The sequence below is a fragment of the Pristis pectinata genome, chromosome 16 (genome assembly GCF_009764475.1).
Source record: "Pristis pectinata isolate sPriPec2 chromosome 16, sPriPec2.1.pri, whole genome shotgun sequence".
Taxonomy (NCBI): domain Eukaryota; kingdom Metazoa; phylum Chordata; class Chondrichthyes; order Rhinopristiformes; family Pristidae; genus Pristis; species Pristis pectinata.
In genome coordinates this window covers 44276240-44301237 of record NC_067420.1, presented here as the reverse complement: position 1 = coordinate 44301237, position 24998 = coordinate 44276240, and the positions used below count along the sequence as shown (strand labels likewise).

Sequence of the window (24998 nt, the reverse complement as noted above, 5' to 3'; positions counted from 1 at the left end):
AGTTATGGCAGAACAGAAGGTCTGTAAACCTGCATCAAACCTAGAAGAGACCACAGTTGAGTACCACATATAGTTTTCGTCACGATTTAACAAAAAGGATATAGAGGCACTGGGAGGCTGCAGAGCAGGGTTACAAGGATGAGACCGGAAATGCAACAGTATATATGTATCATGACAGATTCCCTTTTCTCCCAGGAGTGAGTCAGCAGAAGTCATAAAGTAATCAAGAGTTTTGATGGAGCAATACAGAATGTTTCTGCCTGTGGAGAAGAGGAGAACCAAAGGCTGTCAATATAAGAGAGTTGGCAAGAAATCAGATGGGGAATTCAGGAGAAACTCCTTTACCCAAAGAGCAGAGCATTTATGCTGGACAAGCAGGTAAGAGCGAAGGGAACAGGGTTAGAGAGTTAGATGGGAAAAAAATGTGAAGAAGCTTGAGCAGAGCACAAACACCAGTATCAACTGGTGGGGCTGAATGGCCTCTTTCTGCGCTGTAAGTTATTGTTGTTGGAATCAATTCAAAACCAAACTAAACGAGATAAACACGATGTGAAACAGATTCTCTATAAAAAATAGAAAGATGGCTTAAAATGGTTAATTACATCCAAGGCAAGAAGCACAACACATCGGAGGGAATTATAGCCTTTTATTTTCACATCCGGTTGGAAAAAAGGATAGCAGAGTTTCAACCGTATCAGCCCCACTCTCGTTAGACATTCTTCACAACTCCAGCTGGTGAAGGCTACAACCATAAATATTCCAGCGATTTATTTCAAGTGTTGAATGTTCAGTTGCTGTTTTCTTCCCTTATACTGCAGACTTACCAAATTAATGCGGCCCATTGGATAACAGAGTGGCCCCTGTTCATAGGGACCACCGTCACTGGGTGATATGGTTGCATCTGTTTACAGGGGTCACCCTCATTGAATCAATGGAGCTCCTTATAAGGAGGCTCAACTCTGAGAACAGCTGCTAATGGGTGAAAAACCAGTGCAGTGAGGTTACGGCCAGGTGCTGCCAAGAAATTATTTGTCCTGCAGTTTCCCCCAAATTACTTTCACAAGCAGCAATGTCCTTTTTTAGATGTAAAATCAAATCACAGGAAATGTTAAAACAGTGCAAACCGCAATAAAGTGCATAGCTCCATCTTCTGCCAACTCCAGTCTCTCTAGCTGCCGTGATTCAAAATGGTGCCTCAAGGGGCACCCTCATTCCCAACCACAGCCACACAGCGTCTCATTTCAGAGCACTATGATAAACTATTTTCTGGTATTAAGAAAAATAAAACTATACTTAAACTCTAGAAATTTAATTTATAATAAAATTCTGGAATTTTATACTTTCTGACCAGTGCATTATGGGGAGGAGGTGTGGCAAAGTTACAGCTGCTTCTCTCCACTCTCCCTCCTCCATCTAAAGTCTCCAGTGTCCCTGTCTACAGTGCTGCGTTCACTAAGGGGCAGGTTATTACATCTGCTCTGTGCAACATGCTATTAGAGGGCACATGTTAAAAGGAGATCAAAGTGCAAGGGATGTGTGCAGGAATAGGATCCAATTCCCAAATCCCCAGCCAACACCAACGCCACTGGTAACATGCTCAATGCAGCATCAACAGCAACGTGGCTCTCACCTGGCTATACAGACTGCCTGTCACAGAGGAACACAGGTCATTACACACAGATTCTGAATGGAAGTGTGCTAAACAGACAGCTGTGTTTTCTTTCCTGTCCACTTGGTAATCTCAGGTTGGCTTGGGCGTTGGGAATCACTGGGTGGGAAGCTCTTCAGTCTCTCTTGCTGGAAGGTTCAGACTAGTCATCAAAGAGCCCAAAGCCCATGTCTTCGTCTGACTCCTCCGACTCCTCCTTCACCTCAGCTTTCTTCTCTTCAGCTAATGGAAAGAAACACAGGTCATGTTGGCACCGGCAATGACAAATGGGCAAACATAAAGGGGAAGCCCTGCTGAAGCCCAGCCGTGTTGTGTCTTGTAGCACTAAGACCAGACCCTTCCTACTGCCCCGAGAGTCACTCTATCCCCTGACAGTGTCCAGCAGTGAAAAAATCTACCTCAGACCAAGGTTAACTGGAAGCCACTGATGTGATTACTGCCCCAGTCAGGAAACTCTCGCAGCTTCTCAAGGGCAAAGTTGGCACAGGATGGGGTCAGTGCTCGCAGTCTGAGCTACTCTCACTGGTAATAACCTATCCAAATGACTGAATGTCGAGCCTCTCAAGTGAGTGGAGCAAGGATGGGTTCCAGACCACAGAGTCCGACAGCACAGAAACGCCCTTCAGCTCAACTCACCCATGCCTACTAAGGTGCTCATCTAAGCTGGTCCCATTTGCCCACATTTGACCCTTATCCCTCTAAACCTTTCCTATCCATGTACCTGTCCAACTGTAAATGCTGTTATTGTACCGGCTTCAACCTGCTCGTTTCATACATGCACCATCCTGTGTGCGAAAAATTTGCCCCTCAGGTTCCTATTAAATCTCTCCCCTTTCGCCTTAAACCTGTGCCCTCTAGTTCTTGATTCCCCAACCCTGGGGAAAAGACTGAGTGCATTCACCCTGTCTATGCCCCTCATATGCTGCCATTGCTGATGGGGCCTGTCCTGTATTACTGGGTCATCACTGACACCAAGGGTTAAAGCTGCTGTGCAATAAAGCAGTCTACGTGGTTCCCAGAAGCAGGATCCTGGCACAGACTTACCATCAGTAGCTGCAGCAGCCACCCCAGCTGCAGCTGCTCCACCATGAGAGGAAGCACTGAGGGGTACAGGACCACCAGCCCCGATGTTACAGATCAGGCTGCCAATATTCACGTTGCTCAGAGCCTGTGGGTGACACAGAAGCACGAAGCCCAATTAAATCCACTCGGAACAGGTGATATCCTAACCAGGATCCAGAATCCACAACTGCCTTCTGACCCAGAGCTCATCTGCCAACCAGCCTCTGGCAACATTCCAGCAGTGTTGTGATACAAAAACAGGCCATTCGGGCCCTCTGCCCCATACTGGTGTTAGTACTCCACACAAGCCTCCTCCCACCCCCTCTTCATCTCACACCATTAGCATATCCATTCCTTCCTTCCTTCCTTCATGTGTTTATCAAGCTCCCCTCTACTGCATGTGTGCTATTCACTTCAGCTGCTCTGTGTGGGAATGAGGTCCACATTCCTCCCCCTCTTTTCCTGTTAAATTTGTTAGTGACTTTCTTATATTTCTGGCCCCATTTTTGGATTCCCAAAACAATTACAAACATCCTCCCAACAAACAGCTTCATTCTCCTTTCTGGAGAAAGGAGCCCCAGCAGAGCCCGTTTTCCCTGACCCGAAGAGCTCTCAGTTCTGATATTGCCCCTCTCCATCATTTACTATGACCTGTAAACTGGAGATTAGAACTACTACAAACAATTCATTCAGGAGCATCCAGAAAGCCGCTTCACCTTCGTTTGTCTAGGGGTCTTCTTGAAGTGTGGACGACGTCAGGCATTTTCCCCCCTCGGCTCAGTACTCAGACTCCAACTCACTCCCTGTTGGCAACTTATTTCAAATGCTGCTGCATCCTCCAGAATTACAATTCTCCAGAATTACAATTCTGCATCCTCCAGAATTACAATTCATGATCCTCCAGAATTACAATCAGCCTTTTTTTTTAAAGAAAGTGGTAGCAGACCAAAGGGTTAGGGAAATAATTTTCTAGATTTTATTTCCTTGATTAACTGATGTACTTCCCAAATCACTTCTCATCCCACTTCCTGATCTTTATTCCCAGTGATTCTGGCTGATTTGGAAGGGTCTCCCTAACCCACGAGGAAGCAAAGACCGACTGACTGCCTGGGCTAAGTTTAACTGACTAACTTCCTACACTTTGACAAATCATTCCTTTTGTTAGTGAGTGCAGTACCTTGGCAAACAAGCCCGGCCAGAAGGGTTCCACTGTAACTCCTGCTGCCTTCATCAAAGCATTCAGCTTATCCTCCTGTAACAGGAAGGGGTAAAAGGGGTTAAGAGAGACCAGCAGCAGGCAGCAGTGACGTATTCCCCAAACAGGATACTCAGGCATCCTACTGCTTGGTGAATAATGACACAAGACTACAGTACTTCACACCTGTAATTTGTTCATCTCTGCCCCATCCCAGCCCATAGAGTTATAGAGCAATACAGCACGGAAACAGGCCCTTCGGCCCAACTCATCCATGCCAACCAAGATGCCCATCCACACTAGTCCTATTTTCCTGTGTTTGTCCCATATCCCTGCAAACCTTTCCCATCCACGTACCCTTCCAAGTGTCCTTTAAATGTTGTCCATCTGCATCTGAAAGCTTTACTCACACGTCTGTACCTCCAGACCACCTTTCACTACACACTCCTTGCTGGCCTTGTTTCACTCTCCAGGAAACCCAGTCCATCTAAAGCTCTGCTGCCCACTTCCCACACCAGCTCTGTTCACCCACTGTGTGCAGACTAAATGGTCCAGCAAAGTCTCCATTTTAACCTTGTTTTCAAATCCCTCCATGGTTTGGCCCTCCCCATCACCACAAGTGGCCCCAGTCCTCCAATCCCAGTGTCTCCATCCTGTCACCTCCGACATCGGTTTTACTCAGGCTTTAACTTGTTACTGAAGATGGAAACAAATTCAAGCTACTTTTGAAAGGAAACTGTTTAAATTCCCAAAAAAGAAAAAGCCGTGAGACTTTGGGGAAAGAGCAGGGAAACGGGATAACTTGGAAAGCTCCTTTCAGCTGCCAGTGAAGACGTGATAGATTAAGTGACCTCCTTTCAGGCTGATTCATTCAACAAAAAGAAATGACGCTGAGGCTCACTGTTCAGTTTTATCATAATCACCCAGTTCAGGCACAAACCCCAGCCTGACTCTCAGTAACTTTCCATGGAAAGCTTTGGCAGCAGCAGATGACAGAGTTGTGTTTTCCAGTTGAGGTGGCAGTGCAGAGCAGACGTTGGTGTACACGAGTGTTACTAACCACAGCCGTGTACAAGAACCACAGTTCTAAACTCTTTTAGAACATGACAGCAGAATTGCCAGTGCAGAAACAGTACCAGATGTCTTCCCTGCAAACTCAAAGTGAAACAGAAGGTGTGACTCAACCACTTCAGTTTAAAAGAATTCAGCAGGGCATCTTTCAGTGTTATAGGAAATGGAGCCTCTAACACCATGGTTGTGGGAGCATACTAGCAGCCGGGCGACCTAAGAAAACAAGGACGTTAGTTGAATGTTGCATCAAAGAACAGCATCTCCAATACAACATAGAACAGTACAGCACAGGAACAGGCCCTTCGGCCCACGACGTTGTGCTGATCTCATTAAATTAGTAATTAAATTCCTAACTAAACGAATCCCTTCTGCCTGCACAAGGTCCACCTCCCTCCATTCTCTGCACATTCATGTCCCTATCTAAGGACCTCCTAAAGGCCCCTATCATATCTGCCTCCACTACCACCCCTGGCAGCACATTCCAGGCACCCATCACCCTCTGTGTAAAAAAACTGTCCCTCACATCTCATTTGAAGTTAACCCTTTCACTTTAAATGCATGCCCTCTAGTATTAGACATTTCGACTTTGGGAAAAAGATACTGGCAGTCTACTCTATCTATGCCTCTCATAATCTTATAAACTTCTATCAGACCTCCCCTCAGCCTCCACCGCTCCAGAAAAAACAACCCAAATTTGTCCTTATAGCACATGCCCTCTAATCCAGGCAGCATCCTGGTAAACCTCTCTGCACCCTTTCCAAAGCCTCCACATTCTTCCTATAACGGGGCGACCAGAACTGAATGCAATATTCCAGACACGGCCTAACCAGTTTTATAAAGCTGCAACATAACTTCCTGACTCTTGAACTCAATGCCTCAACTAAATAAAGGCAAACATGCCGTACGCCTTCTTTACCGCCCTATCAACCCGTGCAGCCATTTTTAGGGAGCTATGGACTTGGACCCCAAGATCCCTCTGTACATCAATAGTGTGGCTATCCTGTCAGATGCAGGTCCAAAGTACTTCAGAAAGTGCTTGAACACTCCAAAAATTTGCTCTCTATGTCCTAACTCACATCAAGTCCCTCGCTTAACCACTCCTCCTGTAAGAACTTCCAAGCTTTTCGTTACCTGCCTTCATGTTTAATGTGACCCAGGTTCAAATTTTGTTTGAGAAGTGGCTTTGTATTGATAAAAAGTTCCTATTGAATCCATTTGATAAGTATTTCGTTGGCTCTAAAGCATCTGGGATAAACTTAAAGGGACTGAAAGGCATTGTAGGTATGGGAAACTTTCTTTTCAATTGTGAATTTTGCCTTTCAATTGGGTTGTAACTCCATGACTCGGGTAGATTGTAGGTTTAAATAAGTTGGTGAAAATAAAAAAACTGCAGATGCTGGAAATCTGAAATAAAACAAGGAATTGTTGGAAATACTCAGCAGGTCAGGCAGCGTCTATGGGAAGAAAAAGAGTTTCAGATCACTGACCCTTCATCAGAACATTTTGAGGAAAGGTCTTTGATCTGAAACGTGTTTCGGTGTCCACAGGTGCCTGACCTGCTGAGTGTTTGCAGCATTGTCCGCTGAATACAAAGGGGCCGCACAATGCTTCTCACTGCCAGGAGAGCTTTACCCTTCTGCTGGTGAGAAGCAGAGGTTTAGCAATCTGACTAAAATGGTCAAATTCTACCACAACTCTCTGGTGAGAGTATCTGGACTTCAGCTCTGGCATTTGTGTGGGCAGGTATACAACAGAGAGGATGTACAATCTTCCTTTGGGGTTAAAATATTGTCAGTCAAGACCATTCTTGCCTCTGTGGGAGGTTGGTTTCTGATGAGCATTCTCAAGGGGCCTGGAACCATGGGGCAAGTAACTATTCTCCATTCATCACAAAACTGCACCGTTTTATGTTGGAAGATTGCTGTAGCTTCTGTCACAGTTTCCAGTATTCTTCAAACAGACTTTGTTTCCTGCGTGAATGGACATAACCGGCTCTGCCTCCAACTGCCTGACACAATGCTGTCAATACACCAATGACATCGAGCTGTAGCCCGTTCCAGTGAAGATCATTGACCTGAAACGTTTATTCTTTCTCTGTCTCCATGGTTACTTCCTGACAGGAAGGGCTGAGTGTTTGTCTGTTCCACATTGCTCCCAACACCCAACTGAGCTGTTACAGTTTCTGTGCTAATCAGAAAAGTAGAGGAACATCCAGTAAACTGCTGGAATAACTCAGCAGGTCAGGCAGCATCCGTGGAGGCTAATGGCTGATGCAGTGTCTCAACCCAAAACATAGACTATCCCTTTGCCTCCACAGATGCTGCTCAACCCACTGAGTTCTTTCAGCAGTTTGTTTTTTTGCTCCAGATTCCAGCATCTGCAGTCTCCTGTGTCTCGAGGGAGCATCTAACCCCCACTACAAAATAAACACACCTTTGAAGACATACTGTGACTGGAATCTTAACGTGCACAGCCCAGCGTTTTAAACATCAGTGGGTGGGAAAAGCCTTGGGAATGGTGTTCCTCCCAGGCAACTGTGGATAACAGCCCCTTACTGTCACATTCTCCTCTGCAAGGAGACCAGAATCAGTCGAACCTTTCCTTTGTTACTGTTTACTTACCGACTGAAAACATAGCGCCCTGTAAATCATACACCTGCGGCTAACCCACAGTCACCTGGGGAAACCTGCACGATCATCTCATGGGGATTTTAGAGCCTGTGTCTGAATGTCCACAGGAAATTTGGGAGAACCTTTTACCCAGAGAACTTGCCTCACAGAGAGTGGCTGAGGCATTCTATCATTGCATTACAGGAAAAGTGGATAAACACACAAAGGAAAAAAATAAAGGGCATGGTGACGAAGCGAGCTGAAGCAGGCCGGGGCGGGCGTGTGTGCAGCAGAAGCACCAACTGGTCTGTATGTAAATCTGATGCATCTCCGAAATGACCCAATGCATGAAGCAACCAGATGGAAAAGAACGCAGCCAGACAGTGCAGAGGAAACCTCAGTGAAAGCTGGTTCTGTGCAACTTGCGCACATCCTTTGCATCTGTCATTCAGGTTTCTCTTTTTGGCTTCTTGAATTGGGCTCTGGGCCAACTGCACTCAATGGACAGGATGGCTGTAAAGATTGCAAAACTGCTGCTGTAAACTTACTGGAATCCAAGACAGAGGATCTCACAGCTCTGCAACTTTTCACCATTTAGATAATATGCTTTTCATTTTTCCTGTTTAAATGGACAATTTCACATCTTCCTATTTGCCAGATCATTACCCACTCATTTAACCTATTCATATCCCTTGTAGTCTCTTCACTATCCTGCCTACCTTTGTATCATCAGCAAACTTAACTACTGCACCTTCATCCAAGTCATGTAATCACAGTGTAAAAGTTGAGGCATTAGTTCTGAACCCTGTGGTATACCATGTTACATCTTGCCATTTAGACTCCGTTTCCCATTAGCCAGCTCATCTTCCGTCCACACCAATGTTACCTCCTACATCATGAGCCATGTGGCACCCTATCAAACACTGGAAATCTCAGCACAGCACATCCACTGGTTCCCATCGATACACAACATGAACTTCAACAAGTTGGTCAAATATGATTTCCTTTTCACACAACCTTGTTGAATTTGTCTGTTTACTTTGTAATTTCAAAGTGTCCTGCAACAATGTCTTTAATAGTAGCTTCTAATATCTCCTCTATAACTAACTAACTAACTGACCCGTACTTTCCTGCTTTCTGCCTCCCTCACAGTTTGAATAAAGGTGTTACATTTGCTATTTTCCAATCTAATGGAACCGTCCCTAAATCTGGGGAATTTGGGAAAATTAAAACCAAAGTATCAATTATCTCACTGACCGCTTTTAAAATCCAAATATCCATTAGGACCTGTAAACTTATCAGCTCGCAGCTCCAACGCTTTGCTCAGCCTGACTGCCCTGGTTTATGTAATTTTCCTGAGATCTTCTCAGGTCCCAAGTTACAGCTATTTCTGGGATGTGATGTGTATCCTTTACAGTGAAGACTGATGCAAACTACTTTCCTCTGCCTTCTCCTTGTTTTTCAATACTAATTCCCCAGACTAACTTGGTTAACCCTTAAATATTTATAGCCCCTGCTTTGTTTTTATATTTCTGATTAGCTTCATATTGCACTCTAATTCTTCTTTCCTCATTAATCTTTCGATCCTTCTGTTCTTTCTTTAATTTATTCTGTTCAAACTATTGGCCTGCCAGCTGTCTTTGTGCAATTATTGAAGTTTACGATTGACTGACTTTATTAGTTAACTTCAGGTGATGGGTCCTTCCCTTGGAATTTTTTTCTTGCTGTAATGCATCTACTCCATTTTCTGAGAGAACATTTTGAACGTCAGCCTCAACTGACAATTCCTTAACCTGATCTGCAAGTTCCCTGCAGCTGGCTGTGCCTTCATGATTGCTCTGGTGTAGAATACCGCGTGCGGAAGATGCAACATCTGCTCTTCCCTTCCCATCATCCAGGGACCCAGACAGTTCTTCCAGGTGAAGCAGCAATTTACTTGCACTTCTTCTAATCTAGTGATAGGGGAAGGTATAGGTTGCCTTGGTAAGGAACTGTTGATGAAGCCATCCAGTTGATAGGTTAATGAGGGAAGTTAAAGATAGAGGTCAGAGATTCTTAGAGTCATACAGCACAGAAACAGGCCCCTTCAGCCCACCATGTCGGTGCTGCTCATTGTACCTACCTACACTGATCCTATTAAGTCTGTGGCTTTCTAAGCCTTGGCAATTCAAGTACTGCCTGGATGCTTCTTAAATGTCATGAGAGTCTCTGCCTCCTCAGACAGTTCATTCCAGATTCCAACCTTTCTGCAATGTAAAACTAATTCTCCCTCTATAGACGCTGCCTAACCTCAGTGTTTCCAGCACTTTCTGTTTTTATTTCAGATTTCCAGTTTTTTGATTCAGATTCAGAGTAGTTTATTGTGACATACACCAGAGTGCAATGAAATTCCTTGAAGCTCACAGTGTAAACATGTACATAGTAATAATAAATACCACAATAGACATCATGACAAGTGCAAAACCAACAGAATGGTGCTCAGTACAGTTGTGCAGACTGAGGCAGTGCAGAAAGAAATGCTAAAGTGATAATAATGGAAGAGGTATAGTTATGGGTTTGAGAACATGGCAGCCCCACCGGGAAAGGGTGAGAGACAGGTGAGTGGTTCAGGAGTCTGACAGCTGTGGGGGAAGAAGCTGGACTTTCCAGCTCCTGTATCTTCTCCCAGAAGGTAGAAGAGAGAACAGGGAATGGCCAGGGTGGCAGGCATCCCTGACGATATCGTCAGCCCCCCGATGCAACACAGGGTGAAGATGGACAGGATGGGAGGAGGTGACGAGCCTGCAACGGACTGGGCAGTGTTAACCGCTCTCTGCAGGTTCTGATTTTCATTTAAAGTACCAGCCTCGGACTCATTCTACTCTCCCTCAAATTGAATGCATTCAATTATAAGATTCTGCTACCCAGGAGCACCTTCACTTTGAGGTCATTAATTTATCCCATCCTGTGGTACAATAAAGGACAAATATAAATGGAAAAGCAATCAGGTAATTGTAGTAGACCATCAGTCCACAAAACAGCTTGTTCAAGTCTGCCCTCTACTTAATCTAAAGCTGAATGAAATTATTCCAATAAATTGAATTGAACTGAATTGAAGTCTATCACCTGGGCCATAGCCTCAGGATAAGAGACTTCAGATGAGCAGGGGAAAAATTCCTTCACTAAAAATTGATGGAATTCTCTCTCCAAAGGCTGTGGCTGCTCAGTCATTGTGTGTGTTCAAGGTGAGGTTACTAGAATTTTAGACAGTGATGGAATCAGAAGCTATTGGGATTGGGTGGAGGGTTGACAGGATCAACTGTGATTTGGCCAAATGGCAGAGAAGGGACGAGCTGGCAGAGGAGGTGGGAGAGGCAGGTACAATTACAATGTTTAAAAGGCATTTGGACAGTTACATGGATAAGAAAGGTTTAGAGGGATATCGACCAAACGCAGGAAAATGGGACCAGCTCAGTCAGGCACCTTGGTCAGTGCAGACGAGTTGGACCGAGGGGCCTGTTTGTGTGTGGCGTAGCTCGGTGACTCTAAGGTTTGAGGGGCTGAACGACTGACTTCTCACCCTATTTCTCACATCCTTGCATTCGATCAGTTAAGATTTGAGTATTCCATTATTAAACCCTTACTAGTTCATTCCTAATCCAAAGGTCTGCCTTGTGCAGTCAGAGAACACGTCTGCCATTCACAGGCTTAAAAAGAAACAAGAGAGCTTTGGACAAGAGACAAGTTATGAATATTTGAAAGGATCTAGCAGAGACATGCTGAGGCCGCTGATGGAACTGCTCTCAAAATACATAATAGATCTCACATGTAGACCTTCCGCCGAGGCCCAGTGCTCTGAGTGCCTCTGAACCTTCACACAACACTCCCAATTCTCTATCTGTCAGCACTAATTGGAATCCACACATCTGCTGCTGAAGGTAAGGTTATCTCAGTGCTTTCACCGGCCCAGTGAACATGTAGAGAGGGAAAATACGTGACTGCTTTAACTCAGGGCTTTACTTCTTGAGCCACTGCAATGAATGTCAGTCGTAGCTCTTGTCAGAAGGTCATGGGTTCAAATCCCGTGACTGAGCTTTGACCATAAGCACTGAAGCTGACAATACTGATACAGTAATGAGGAGTGCCACACTGTCAGAGGCATCACCTTTTGGTGGGATGTTGCACTGAATCTTTGTCCACCTTATCAAGATGTCAAATCCACTGTTTGAACGTGGGCAGAGGAGGTCTCCCCAGTGTCCTAGCCAGCAATTATCCTTCAACCAAAATCATTAGAGCAGATTATGTGGTTATTACCACAATGCTGTTGCTGCTTATTTGTTACAAGCACGTCGGCTGCCACACATTACGAAGTAACTGCACTTCCAAGATGCCTTCCAAGCTGCGACAGGTTTTGGGACGTCTTGATTTCATGAAACACGCTGCAGGAATGGGGGTACATTTTTCCCTCATATGCTGTGGTCCCCGGTCTGTCCTTCAAAAATCACTTTTTATTGTGTTCCCTCTGCTCCCAACAAAGCTGAGCCGGCACTCTTCCCTGGTTCTGCAACTTATCAAAGAGTTGGAATTTTGGGAAACACACCCAGCAAAGATTGGCGTGGCTGGCTGATGCTGTCTGCTCCCCTTCCACAGTACTGGGGGGAGGGAGGGGCTGTCTGTGCCACACTAACAGAGTGAAATGGTGATCTCACCAGATCCTCAGTCAATGCATTTAAAGGAGTCGAATTTCAGATGGTGAGTCAGTGATGAGGGAACTCAAATCCAGTTGATCCCAAATGGGTGCTTTAATCCACAGGGAATATCACACCCTCAAAAGCATCAGAGCTCTGTCAGTAGTGCTGGCCTCTCTCACACGTGGGTCTGGTTCCCCCGTGCTCCGCTGTGTATCGTTAGTGCCTAACATGTAAGAATTGCAATCATGAGCTCCTGGCAATGAAAACCCCTTCCTGCAAGGACCGGTTACAATCTCACACATTCTCCGGGATGAACACTGGCGAGAAAAGGAAAATTTTATTCATAAATAATGTGTCAATATTCAGCATTCCAATATCAGCAAATATATTACTTCGTAACATTCATTTAATGTGAAAAATAAAGTTTCACCAATTACCGTTGCCACTGAGTCAGGCTCTCAGTTTGTTTCCTCATCAGATTTCACTGCCCCTGTCCTTTGCAGCACAGAAAAGCAGATGGTCAACTATCTCAGCTCCACATCCAAAACAACCCTTCTGTAAATATTCCATTGAATAAAACTCTGACTCTATAGAACCTGAGTTCTCCTGTTTGTACTCCCAGATCTCCCAGTCCATGCACCACCTGATCCAGCACCTGCTCTAGGATCTGTTAATGGATCTCTTGCTTAGAGTACTTTTTTTGACTAATACCTTATTTGTCGACTCTAATCTCACAGGTTGTAGATTCTGAATTTAACATCAACTCATCTGAATTAAGCTTAACCATTATAAATTACATTAAATTCCTCACTATGTTAATTCAGCAATTCTTAAAATGTGACAACTGCACAGTCTTTTCCTTCCCCCTCGTTAGTCAATACTCAATCAAATTCCTTCAAAGCTTCCTTCCAACAGGAATTCAGCCAAGAACATGAAGAACCAGGGAGATGGGCCAAGTACATCAGATGGGAGGGGAGCCAGCCCACCCATATCTGCCGAGTGTGTCTCATACCTGGCAGTGATGGAGAGGAGTTGCTCTTCAGGGCATTGGAGACAATGCAGGTATGGCAACGGCTCGGGAAAACCGCTACTGCTCTGCACCCCAACTCACTCCAAGTCTTCTCTTCCCACCACTGTGCTGGCTGACCTACACTGGCTCCAGACCAGCCAGCTACAAATACACACATTTTAAACTGCAGCCGGATCCTTGACTTCCTCATTGGCATAGCTCAGCCAGTACAGATCTGCAACAACATCTCCTCCTCACTGACCACCAACACAGGTGCACCTCAAGGCTACATGCTTAGCCCCGTGCTCTATTCTCTTTATACCCACAACTGTGTGGCTGAGCACAGCTCCAGTATCACCTACGAATTTGCTGACGACACCAGTGTTGTTGGCCAAATCCTGGGTGGTGATGAGTCAGCGTACAGGACTGAGCCTGAATGCCTGGTTGAATGGTGCTGCAATAACAATCTCACACTGAATGTCAACAAAGCCAAAGAACTAATGAATGACTTCAGAAAAGGGAAGTTGGGAGACCTCATGTCAGTTCTCATTGGTGGGTCAGAGGTGGAGAGAGTTCACAGCTTCAAATTCCTGGGCGTTAACATCTCGGATAACCTCTCCTGGGCCCAGCACAAAGATGCAACCACAAAGAAGGTGAGCCAGTGCCTCTCCTTTCTTAGAAGCTGAAGGAAATTTGGCATGTCACCAAATACTCTAACAAACTTCTACAGATGCATTGTAGAAAGTATCCCAACTGCATCATAGCCTAGTACGGCAATTCCAACGCATGGGAATGCAAGAGGCTGCAGAGAGTAGGGAACACAGCCCAGTTCATCATGGGCACAGCCCTCCCCACCACTGACCACATCTACAGGAGGCACTGCCTCAAGAAGGTGGCATCTATCATCAAGGATTTCCACCATCTGGTCATGCTCGCTGCTACCATCAGGCAGGAGGTACAGAAGCCTGAAGTCCCACACCACCAGGTTCAGGAACAGCTACTTTCCTACAACCAGCAGGTTCCTGAGCTGACCTGCACAACCTTAACCCTACCTCAGCAACAGAACACTACGGACCTTGTTCGAGCATTCATTCAGTTCACAGGGGTTCTGCCCCTAAATTCCATTTACCTACTTCTGTCAGGTCTTTCATCTGACAAAGATCTCCCCATCTCAGTGCAGCACAGTGGTGTTAGTGCTGCTGCCTCGTAACTCCAGGAGCCCAGGTTCCATCCTGACCCCAGTGCTGACTGTGTGAAGTTTGCACGTTCTCCCTGAGACCACGTGGGTTTCCCCCAGATGCTCCAGTTTCCTCCCACATCCCAAAGACTTGCTAGCTTGCAGGTTAATTGGCCACTGTACATTACCCCTAGCGTAGATGGATGGCAGGAGAATTGGGGGGGGGGGGGGGGGGGGGGGGGGGCGGGGGGTAGTTGACAGCAAGTGAGAGAGAATAGGTTGCTGGGAAATAAGTGGTAGAATGGGATTGCTCCAAGAGGTGGCACAGACTCGATGGGCTGAAAGGCCTCCTTCTATGAAAAATGAAAGCTCCAATTCATGCCAAGTAACCACAACTTTCTTGGGGTAGAGGGTTCCACAGCATCTTTGATCTGTTATTGGCCTGAACGGTGATTTCCCCCACAAGTTGACCTTCGCGATATACACATCCAGTGTGTACAGAGGACAAGAGGGTGTCCACCAGTTGGCTGCACACAGATCTGTTACTTGGCAGGGCTGACGTTGGACCACTAGCAGAAAGCTGTAACAATGGCAGAATATTCATTATTTATCTAAAAAGCACCTCAACCCCTGTCTCTGACAATGGCTCCCACTCTCCCCACAAGCTTAAGAGGAAAGGTCTACTCCCAAGCCATCTCCTTGCTTTTAGTCTTAATCTGAAATCAGTGGCCCCCTTATGAACAACCTCTAGTGTTGGCTGTGGCTAATGGAGCATACCTCCCCCTTCTCAGTGTCCCAGAGTCCAAAGCCACAAGAGACTGCAGATGCTGGAATTCAGAGCAAGAAAAACTACTGAGGAACTCAGCGGTTCAGGTAGCACCTGTGGAGGGAAGTGGACAGTCCATTTCCCTCCACAAACGCTGCCTGACCCACTGAGCTCCTCCAGCAGTTTGTTTTTTGCTCCAAAATTCTAGCACTTCTAATAAAGGATGAGACTTGTAGAGCAGGATACTGTATTAGAAAACCAAGCAAAATGCAGATGCTGGAAACCTGAAATAAAAACCAATGGCTGCAAAAACTCAGCAGGTCAGGCAGCATCAGTGGAGAGAGAAGCAGAGTTAATGTTTCAGGCCGATGACCTTCAATCAGGGTGTGTGATGTCAGGGGTGTTGCCTTTGGGAATCAATGGTAAACCAAGGCCCTGCCCACTCTAAGATGTGTGTACACAATAGGATGGCTGTGTTTGTAAAAGAGCAAGGACATCTGAGTTTATGAGGCTTTCTCTGTACAAATTAGTTTTTTTTTTGCCACATTTCAAAAGTACTTGGAATGCACATTATTGCAATAGTCCTCATTTGTACAGTTAAAACCCATCATTATTTAAGACAACTCCATAAAAGCTTTCCTTAGGCTGTAAATTCCAGTTGCAAAAAGTCCCGAGCATCTCAGAACCTTGCTTACTTTGACATAACCTAAAAACAATCGGCCTTTGGAAATCTTAGAAATCCCTGAGAACTTCAGAGCCAAAGAGTGATGAGGGGCAAAGATGCTCTACACATTGGCCTGGATGAGCACTTGGAGCCACGACCTGCAGAGCCAAGGGTGAGAGCTGGGGAAAGGAATGAAATGAATAGCTCCCACAGTACCGCCCCTCCCACAATGCGGCGCTCCCTCAGCACCGACCATTTTCTTTTAATAATAAACGTTTATTCACTAAAAGCACTACAAAAAACAACCAGTGTCAATACACTACATCTAATATAGAAAAGAAACTACACAATGACATACTACGGTAGAGAATGCAAACTAATACTAACGAAACACACACGCGACGCTACACCCGTCAACGAGACACGCGACACTTCAAATAAGAATCGTGTTCGTACCGTCCACGACACACGCGATCCCGAGGGGCCCACCGAGTGCAGAACTCAGCTAGGGTGCCGGCGGAAACCGCTCAGCACCGACCATCCCACAGTGTGACCCTGCTGCCCAGTGCGACCCTCCCTCAGCACCGCCCCTCCCACAGTGTGACCCTCCCTCAGCACCGTCCCTCCCTCAGTGCGACCCTCCCTCAGCACCGTCCCTCCCTCAGTGCGACCCTCCCTCAGCACTGCCCCTCCCACAGTGCAACCCTCCCTCAGTGTGACCCTCCCTCAGCACTGCCCCTCCCACAGTGCAACCCTCCCTCAGTGCGACCCTCCCTCAGCACTGCCCCTCCCACAGTGCAACCCTCCCTCAGTGTGACCCTCCCTCAGCACCGTCCCTCCCTCAGTGCGACCCTCCCTCAGTGCGACCCTCCCTCAGCACCGTCCCTCCCTCAGTGCGACCCTCCCTCAGTGCGACCCTCCCTCAGCACCGTCCCTCCCTCAGTGCGACCCTCCCTCAGTGCGACCCTCCCTCAGTGCGACCCTCCCTCAGCACCGTCCCTCCCTCAGTGCGACCCTCCCACAGCACCGCCCCTCCCACAGTGCGGCGCTCCCTCAGCACCGCCGCTCCCTCAGTGCGGCGCTCCCTCAGCACCGCCCCTCCCTCAGTGAGGCCCTCCCTCAGTGCGACCCTCCCTCAGCACCGCCCCTCCCTCAGTGAGGCCCTCCCTCAGTGCGACCCTCCCTCAGCACCGCCGCTCCCTCAGTGCGGCGCTCCCTCAGCACCGCCCCTCCCTCAGTGAGGCCCTCCCTCAGTGCGGCGCTCCCTCATCACTGCCGATCCCACAGCGCGGCGCTCCCTCCTCACCGCCCCTCCCGCAGCGCGGCGCTCCCTCAGCACCGGCGCTCCCGCACACCGGAGACAGGCCCCAGCCGACTCACGGTAATGGCCACGTCGTCATCGTAGAGGATGAGCGCGCTGTAGATACAGGCCAGCTCGGCCTCGGAAGCCATGGCGCCGTCCCCCCCCGCAACCGCCGCCACCGGAAGTGGGCGACGGGAGCGGCGGACGACATGCGCAGTGCGGCGCGGCCGCCATCTTTCTGCGGGGCACTCGCCTCACCGACTGGAGCCGCCATGTGTGTGCGGGGCAACTGCTGCGGCGTGGGAGCCGGGCTGAAGATCAGCGAGAGACGCGGGTGGGGGAGGTGTTCACCTTCCTTATATTTATAAACAGGCAACAAAGCAAAAAAAAATATTGATGCAAGAAATATTGATGCAAATCTTTGTTTTACCTGCCATCCGGACAGATCATTGCATTGCATCAGTACATGGAGGCACAGAAGGAAAACTGAAAGCAGAGTAAAGTGTCCCAGCTCCAGAGAGAGTGCAGTGCGGGCAGACACTGAGGTGCAAGGGCCACGGCGAGCTAGATTGGGGGATCAAGAGTTTATTTTGATTGCATGGTGCATCCTCTGTGTCTCTTGGAAAGATGTCAGCACCTTGGAGAGGGACGGAAGAGATTTTTTGAAATGAGCAACCTATTTAAGATCCTCTCTGAAGCATGCACCTTTGACTGATCTTTCCCGTTTCAGTTTCCTTGGTTTACTATTTTTGAAGTTAGTATTCTCCCGTCTAATGGACCAATTTCCCAAGAAAATCTGCTGGAAGGGCATCTGTGGAAGGGAAGGAATTGCAGCATTCTGGCATCTGCAGTCTCTTGCCTCTCTCCCAAAGCTGATGACGGGACAGAGGGTGGGTGGGGGAGGCTGAGTTAACCTTTGCTTGGTCCTCAGTTCTTGACACAGAGAGGGTAGGAATGGGGGCCACAGATTTTTCCAGTAAATGAAAGCAGACATTCTGCAAAAGGTCAGTGTCTGAAATAGGCACAAAGCTGTGGAGGACTTGTAACTCTAAGCCTGTGCCCATCAGTGGTTGGCCTGTAGAATAAGCGACAGGTTTGCAACAGTTATTTTGATTTTATGGTGAGTGACAGGAAACTAGAGCTTTACAGCTTTGGCCCCACTCATCGTGTGAACAAATCCCGTAACGGATGTAGTTCCACTTGTCTTTGTTTGGCCCATATCCTTCAGAACCTTTTCTATCCACATACCTGCCCAAATGTCTTTAAATGTTGTTGTTGTAGTCGCCTCTACCACTCCCTCAGCTCGTTCCACATACCCAACACCCTCTCTGTGAAACAGTTGATCCCCTCTCACTTTAAACCTGTGTCCTCTAGTTTTGGACTCCCCCGCCCTCGGGAAAATACAGTGACCCTCCACCTTATCTATACCCCTAATGATTTTATAAACCTCCATGTTTAAAAAAGAATGTAGGCAAAAGGCAGGTAACTATAGGCCAGTTATCTTAATGTCTGTAGTCAGGAAAATGCTTGAAGCTGTCATTAAGGAAGAATTAGTGAGACCTCTGGATAGAAGTGGTTCCATCAGGCAGACACAGCATGGATTCAGGAAGGGCAGGTCCTGTTTGACAAACTTACTGGAGTTCTTTGAGGATATAATGAGCGCAGTGGATAGAGGGGAACAGGTGGATGTTGTATATTTGGATTTCCAGAAGGCATTCGACAAGGTGCTGCATAAAAAGACTTATCCATAAGATAAGGATGCATGGAGTTGGGGAGTAATGTATTAGCATGGATAGAGGATTGGTTAACCGACAGAAGGCAGAGAGTTGGGATAAATGGGTGTTTCTCTGGTTGTCAATCAGTGGTGAGCGGGGTGCCACAGGGGTCGGTGCTGGGCCCACAACTGTTCACAATGTACATTAACGATTTGGAAGAGGGGACCGAGTGGAGCGTATCTAAGTTTGCTGATGACGCTAAATTGCAAATTATGCAGAGGATGCAGAGAGTCTGCAGAGAGATGTAGATAGGTTAAGTGAGTGGGCAAGGATGTGGCAGATGGAGTACAATGTTGGTAAATACGAGGTCATCCACTTTGGAAGGAAAAATAGAAGATCAGATTATTATTTAAGTGGTGAAAGATTGCAGCGTGCTGTTGTGCAGAGGGACCTGGGAGTGCTTGTGCATGAATTGCATAAGGTTGGTTTGCAGGTGCAACAGGTTATCAGGAAGGCAAATAGAATGATGGCCTTCATTGCTGGAGAGATTGAAGTTAGGAGCAGGGAGGTTATGCTGCAACCGTACAGGGTACTGGTGAGGCCACACCCGGAGTACTGCGTGCAGTTCTGGTCTCCTTACTTGAGGAAAGATATACTGGCTTTGGAGGCGGTGCAGAGGAGGTTCACCAGGTTGATTCTGGAGATGAGGGGGTTAGCCTATGAGGAGAGATTGAGTCACCTGGGACTATACTCACTGGAATTCAGAAGAATGAGAGGGGATCTTATTGAAACATACCAAATGATGAAAGGGATAGATAAGGTAGAGGCAGGAAGGTTGTTTCCACTGGTAGGTGAGACGAGAACTAGGGGACGTAGCCACAAGATTCACGGGAGTAGATTTAGGACGGAGATGAGGAGAAACTGCTTTTCCCAGAGAGTAGTGAATCTGTGGAATTCTCTGCCCAGGGAAGCAGTAGAGGCGACCTCATTAAATATATTTAACACACAGTTAGATTTTTGCATAGTAGGGGAATTAAGGGTTATGGGGAAAAGGCAGGTCGGTGGATCTGAGTCCACGGCCAGATCAGCCATGATCTTATTGAGTGGCGGAGCAGGCTCGACGGGCCAGATGGCCGACTCCTGCTCCTGGTTCTTTTGTTCTTATAAGGTCACCCCTCAGCCTCCTACATTCCAGGGAAAAAACCCAGCCTACCCAGTCTCTCCTTATAACTCAAATCCTCCAGTCCTTGTAAATCTTTTTTGTATCTTTTGCAGGTTAATGACATCCCTCTTATAGCAGGATGACCAGAACTGTATGTAAGTCTCCAACTGTGGCCTTACCAATGTCTCGTACAGCTGTAACGTGACAAGACAAGATAAGATGACATATCTTTATTAGTCATATGTACATTGAAACACACAGTGAAGTACACCTTTGCTTAGAGTGTTCTGGGGGCAGCCCGCAAGTCTCGCCACACTTCCGGCGCCAACATAGCACGCCCACAACTTCCTAACCCGTACGTCTTGGGAATGTGGGAGGAAACCGGAGCACCCGGAGGAAACCCACGCAGACACGGGGAGAACATACAAGCTCCTTACAGACAGCGGCCGGAATTGTCCCAACTCCTGTATTCAATGCCCTGACTGTTGGTAAATCTCTTAGTAAATTTCTCATGTTCTTGCTGTGGAAACTATATTCTAATCATTCTTGTACAGGATTAAAAGAAAGTATCTGTTTATGGATCTGCAAATATCCTCACTTCAGATACTGATCCTCATTTCTTTCTTCCAAAACAAGAGATTGGGATGGGGTTTCTGGTCTTGTTGTGGCCTTGATATATTTATGAACTAGTTATTGGCCAATAAATTGAAAATTAGCAAACTGCAGATGATGGAAATCTGAAATAAAAACGGAAAATGCTGGAAACACTCAGCAGGTCAGGCAGTGTGAACGGCAAGACGAAAAGTGCCAACACTTCGGTTGTTGACTTTCCCTCAGAAGGCAGAAGAACTGGAAGTCATGTTATTGGACAGTGGAGTTCTACCCCTGAGTGTAGGAGACGGGTACCTCCGACAGTGTAACGCACCCTGATAAAAGATCATCAACCTGAAACGTTATGTCTGTTTCCCTCACCACAGATGCTGTCTGACCTGCTGAGTGTTTCCAAAAATTTCTGTTTTTATTTTAGATTTCTGGCATTTGTAGTTTTTGCCTTCCGATGAACAACAAATGCCGATCTTTCTGCAGCATCCATATCCCAAGGCCAAGTAACAACTGCTGAAGTTTTGCAGTTGTCCAGATTCCTGTGCTATTTGTCATTTCTTTAACTTTGCCTCTTTGTTCCCACTTGTCTCCACCATCGCCAGCACATACCCACAGGACTGACGGGCACGTGAACAGCCGGACTTGGAGCGTTGCCAACCGCCATCAGCAGAGATACGGGGACACTGGCTGTAAAACAAAGTGACTGTCTCTGCAGCTGACATCCAGTACGTTGAGGAGGATAATCAAAGGCTGGTGTACTATATCCCTGCAACCTCCTGCAGATTAAATTCTAATCTTGCAGCAATTGTGTTACATATAACTTTTAGTGATAAAGGCACAAAATTGTCAACACCATGGAAATGTTAGAACCTGTGGTCAACAGGGGAGGCGTGGATTACAAAGTCTTTTCATTCTGAAAGTGGGATGGCTCAAAATAAACCTGATTCCTAACCCTGCAGCTTTTCCCCCAGGCTGTCAGGCTCCTGAATACCTGGAGGCCGTCTCAGACAAACGCCGTGTCAAAAGTCCTAGTTTGCACAATGGCGTATAAGAACTTTGGCTACTGCTGAACATGTTTATACATTTCGTGCAACACACTGAGTTCTGGATTTTCTTTGTCCAACTTGGGTTTGCACTAACCCTGCACTCATTCTGTATCCTGTATATACCGGTTTTTGCACTATTTGTACTTGCACAATTTTTCTGTCTGCGTTTATTGTATGTCCTCTGCTCTATGTGTGTCCTCCGTATGTCCTCTGCTCTATGTGTGTCCTCTGTTGTGTGAGTCTGGGGGAAACGACATTTCATTCCTCCGTGTGTTTTACAGTATATGGATGAATGACAATAACTTATAACTTGACTTGAACTTGATTTACTGACGTTTGCCATCAGTCACCATAACACCAAGACCAAGAGTCCCGCCCCAGGGCCAGACTCCTGAACTTTCAGGAACTTGCTGGGGAGGAGCCACTGAGCTTATTGCCCATTGCCTTCCTCTTGTGTCTTACCTTCAGGGTATCTTCTGCTCCATCATTACGATGATGCTTCACTGAACACCTGTCCTCATCGACGGAGCTGACGTAGAGATGGTCGATAGCTTCAAGTCCCTTGGCACCTATATCACCAGCAACCTCACCTGCTCCCTCCACACTGATGCGGTGATCAAGAAAGCCCATCAGCGTATGTACTTTCTGAGGCATCTGAGAAGATTTAGCACAAACTTCCCTCTCTCGAACTTCTACAGATGTGCTCTAGAAAGTACCTGGACAGGTTGTATCTCAGCCTGGTATAGCTGAAGAAGGGTCCTGACCCGAAACGTTGACCGCCTGCTTTTCTCCACAGATGCTGCCTGGCCTGCTGAGTTCCTCTACATCATAGTGGCCTTCATCTAGATTCCAGCATCTGCAGTCCTTTGTTTCCCTGGAACGGCTACTGCTCTGCTCTGGACTGACGGAGCTGCAGAGAGCGGTAAACACTGCCCAGTCCGTCACAGGCTCCTCACCTCCTCCCATCCAGTCCATCCTCACCGTACTTGGCATCAGGAAGGCTGATGGTGTCGTCAGGGATACCTGTCCCCCCTGGCCATTCCCTGTTCTCTCTTCTACCTTCTGGGAGAAGATACAGGAGCTGGAAAGCCCGGACGTCCAGACTGGAGAACAGCTCCTCCCCACTGCTGTCAGACTCCTGAACCACTCACCTCTCTCACACCCCTTCCTGAAGGGGCTGCCACGTTCTCGGACCCTCATCTCCACCTCTTCCGTTATTGTCACTTCAGCATTTCTCTCTGCACTACCGACTGCACTAGTGGCACGGTAGTGCAGCGGTTAGCGTGACGCTATTACAGCGCCAGCAACCTGGGTTCAATTCCTGCAGCTGCCTGTAAGGAGTTTGTACGTTCTCCCCGTGTCTGCGTGGGTTTCCTCCGGGTGCTCCGGTTTCCTCCCACATTCCAAAGACGTACGGGTTAGGAAGTTGTGGGCGTGCTATGTTGGCGCCAGAAGCGTGGCGACACTTGGGGGCTGCCCCCAGAACACTACACAAAAGATGCATTTCACTGTGTGTTTCGATGTACATGTGACTAATAAATAAATATCTTATATCTATACTCTGCACCATTCTGTTGTTTTGTGCTGGTCACTGAATTTACTGTGTTTACGTATTATTCCCATGCACACTGTTCAAGCTGTGAGCTTCACAATTTCATTTCACCCGGTGTGTACAACAATAAACCGATCTGGTTCTGAGACACGGGTCCGTGGTGCTGCTGCCATCACTGGCCCGTGTGGTTGAAGGACGGGCAGGACTCAGTAGCCCAGGGCACAGAACTCTCAGGTGAGGCAGAGGGGGGGAATGAAGAGGGAGGAGGAGGTTCACTGTCTGTCATGGGTTACTTCAGTATTGAGGGATGATATCCCTGGGGTCTCCTCAAACAAGGCCGTAGGGTTGGAGTGAGAAACTAAAATGGGTGGGAGGGGTAGTGCTGAGGGAGGGTCACACTGTGGGAGGGATGGTGCTGAGGGAGGGTCGCACTGTGGGAGGGATGGTGCTGAGGGAGGGTCGCACTGTGGGAGGGATGGTGCTGAGGGAGGGTCGCACTGTGGGAGGGGTAGTGCTGAGGGAGGGTCACACTGTGGGAGGGACGGTGCTGAGGGAGGGTCACACTGTGGGAGGGGTAGTGCTGAGGGAGGGTCACACTGTGGGAGGGACGGTGCTGAGGGAGTGTCACACTGTGGGAGGGGCAGTGCTGAGGGACGATCACACTGTGGGAGGGACTGTGCTGAGGGAGGGTCACACTGGGAGGGGCGGTGCTGAGGGAGGGTCACACTGTTGGAAGTCTGTTTGAGCCTATACAGCCTCCTTGGGTAGAGAATTTCAAATACTTCTCACCTAGTTTGGCAAGGGGATGGGAACCCGAGTGATAGGTCAGAGGTTGGTGCATTTAGTGTACACATAGATGCAGTGTGTAGAGGGACAGTGAGGAAGGATAGGCATTTGAAAGGGCAAGACTGCAGTCAGTTGGATGGCTTGAAGTGTGTCTATTTTAATGCAAGAAATATCAGGAACAAGGGTGATGAACTTAGGGCATGGGTCAGTACATGGAACTATGATGTTGTGGCCATTACAGAGACCTGGCCGTCACAAGAGCATGAATGGCTGCTGGATATTCCAGGGTTTAGATGTTTCAAAAGGGACAGGGAGGGAGGTAAAAGAGGTGGGGGAGTGGCTTTGCTGATCAGGGATAGTATCACAGCTGCAGAAAGGGAAGATATCCTTCAGGGATCGTCCACTGTGTCAGTGTGGGTGGAGGTCAGAAGCAGGAAGGGAGCAATCACTCTATTGGGAGTATTCTATAGACCCCCTCTGCTCTGTGAGACTGCAGTGTCAGCACCTTCACCCATCCACCTATGTCTCATTTTCCTCACCCACAACTTACACTCACATTGTGAGGATGGGTCGAACGAGCTCGGGCTTTTCTCTTTGGAGAGAAGGAGGACGAGAGGAGACTTGATAGAGGTGCACAAGATGAAAGGAGGCACAGATCGAGTGGACAGTCAGAGACTTTTTCCCAGAGCGGACATTGCTAACACGAGGGGGCATAATTGTAAGGTAATTGGAGGAAGGTATAAGGGGGATGTCAGGGGTAAGTTTTTTACACAGAGAATGGTGGGTGCGTGGAACGTGCTGCCTAGGGTGGTGGTGGAGGCTGATACAATAAGGACATTTAAGAGACTCTGAGATAGGCACATGGATGACAGAAAAATAGGGGGGTATGTGGGAGGGAAGTGTTAGATTGATCTTAGAGTAGGTTAAAAGGTCGGCACA

General features: G+C 47.5%; 2 protein-coding genes across 2 annotated transcripts in view; both read right to left on the bottom strand.

The window, feature by feature from the left end:
* The window catches only part of LOC127579057 (DENN domain-containing protein 3-like), a 743140-nt gene that overhangs the window by 80988 nt on the left and 637154 nt on the right, over window positions 1–24998 (bottom strand). The window lies entirely within an intron of this gene.
* LOC127579089 (60S acidic ribosomal protein P1-like) lies at window positions 632–17380 on the bottom strand. Its single transcript, XM_052031726.1, has 4 exons — window positions 17273–17380; window positions 3909–3983; window positions 2714–2837; window positions 632–1891 (listed from the first exon to the last, which is right to left on the bottom strand). The coding sequence occupies exons 1-4, from the start codon at window positions 17342–17344 to the stop codon at window positions 1812–1814; spliced, it is 351 nt and encodes a 116-aa protein (XP_051887686.1). The 5' UTR covers window positions 17345–17380; the 3' UTR covers window positions 632–1811.

What these genes read in the sequence shown, in the direction of transcription:
- LOC127579089 (XM_052031726.1), bottom strand. Translation starts at nt 17,344, where the DNA reads ATGGCTTCCGAGGCCGAGCTGGCCTGTATCTACAGCGCGCTCATCCTC. An exon ending in ATGACGACGTGGCCATTACC is followed by an intron (nt 3,984 to 17,272) that starts GTGAGTCGGCTG and finishes TTCCTGTTACAG; the next exon opens with GAGGATAAGCTGAATGCTTT. An exon ending in GGCCGGGCTTGTTTGCCAAG is followed by an intron (nt 2,838 to 3,908) that starts GTACTGCACTCA and finishes TGTCACCCACAG; the next exon opens with GCTCTGAGCAACGTGAATAT.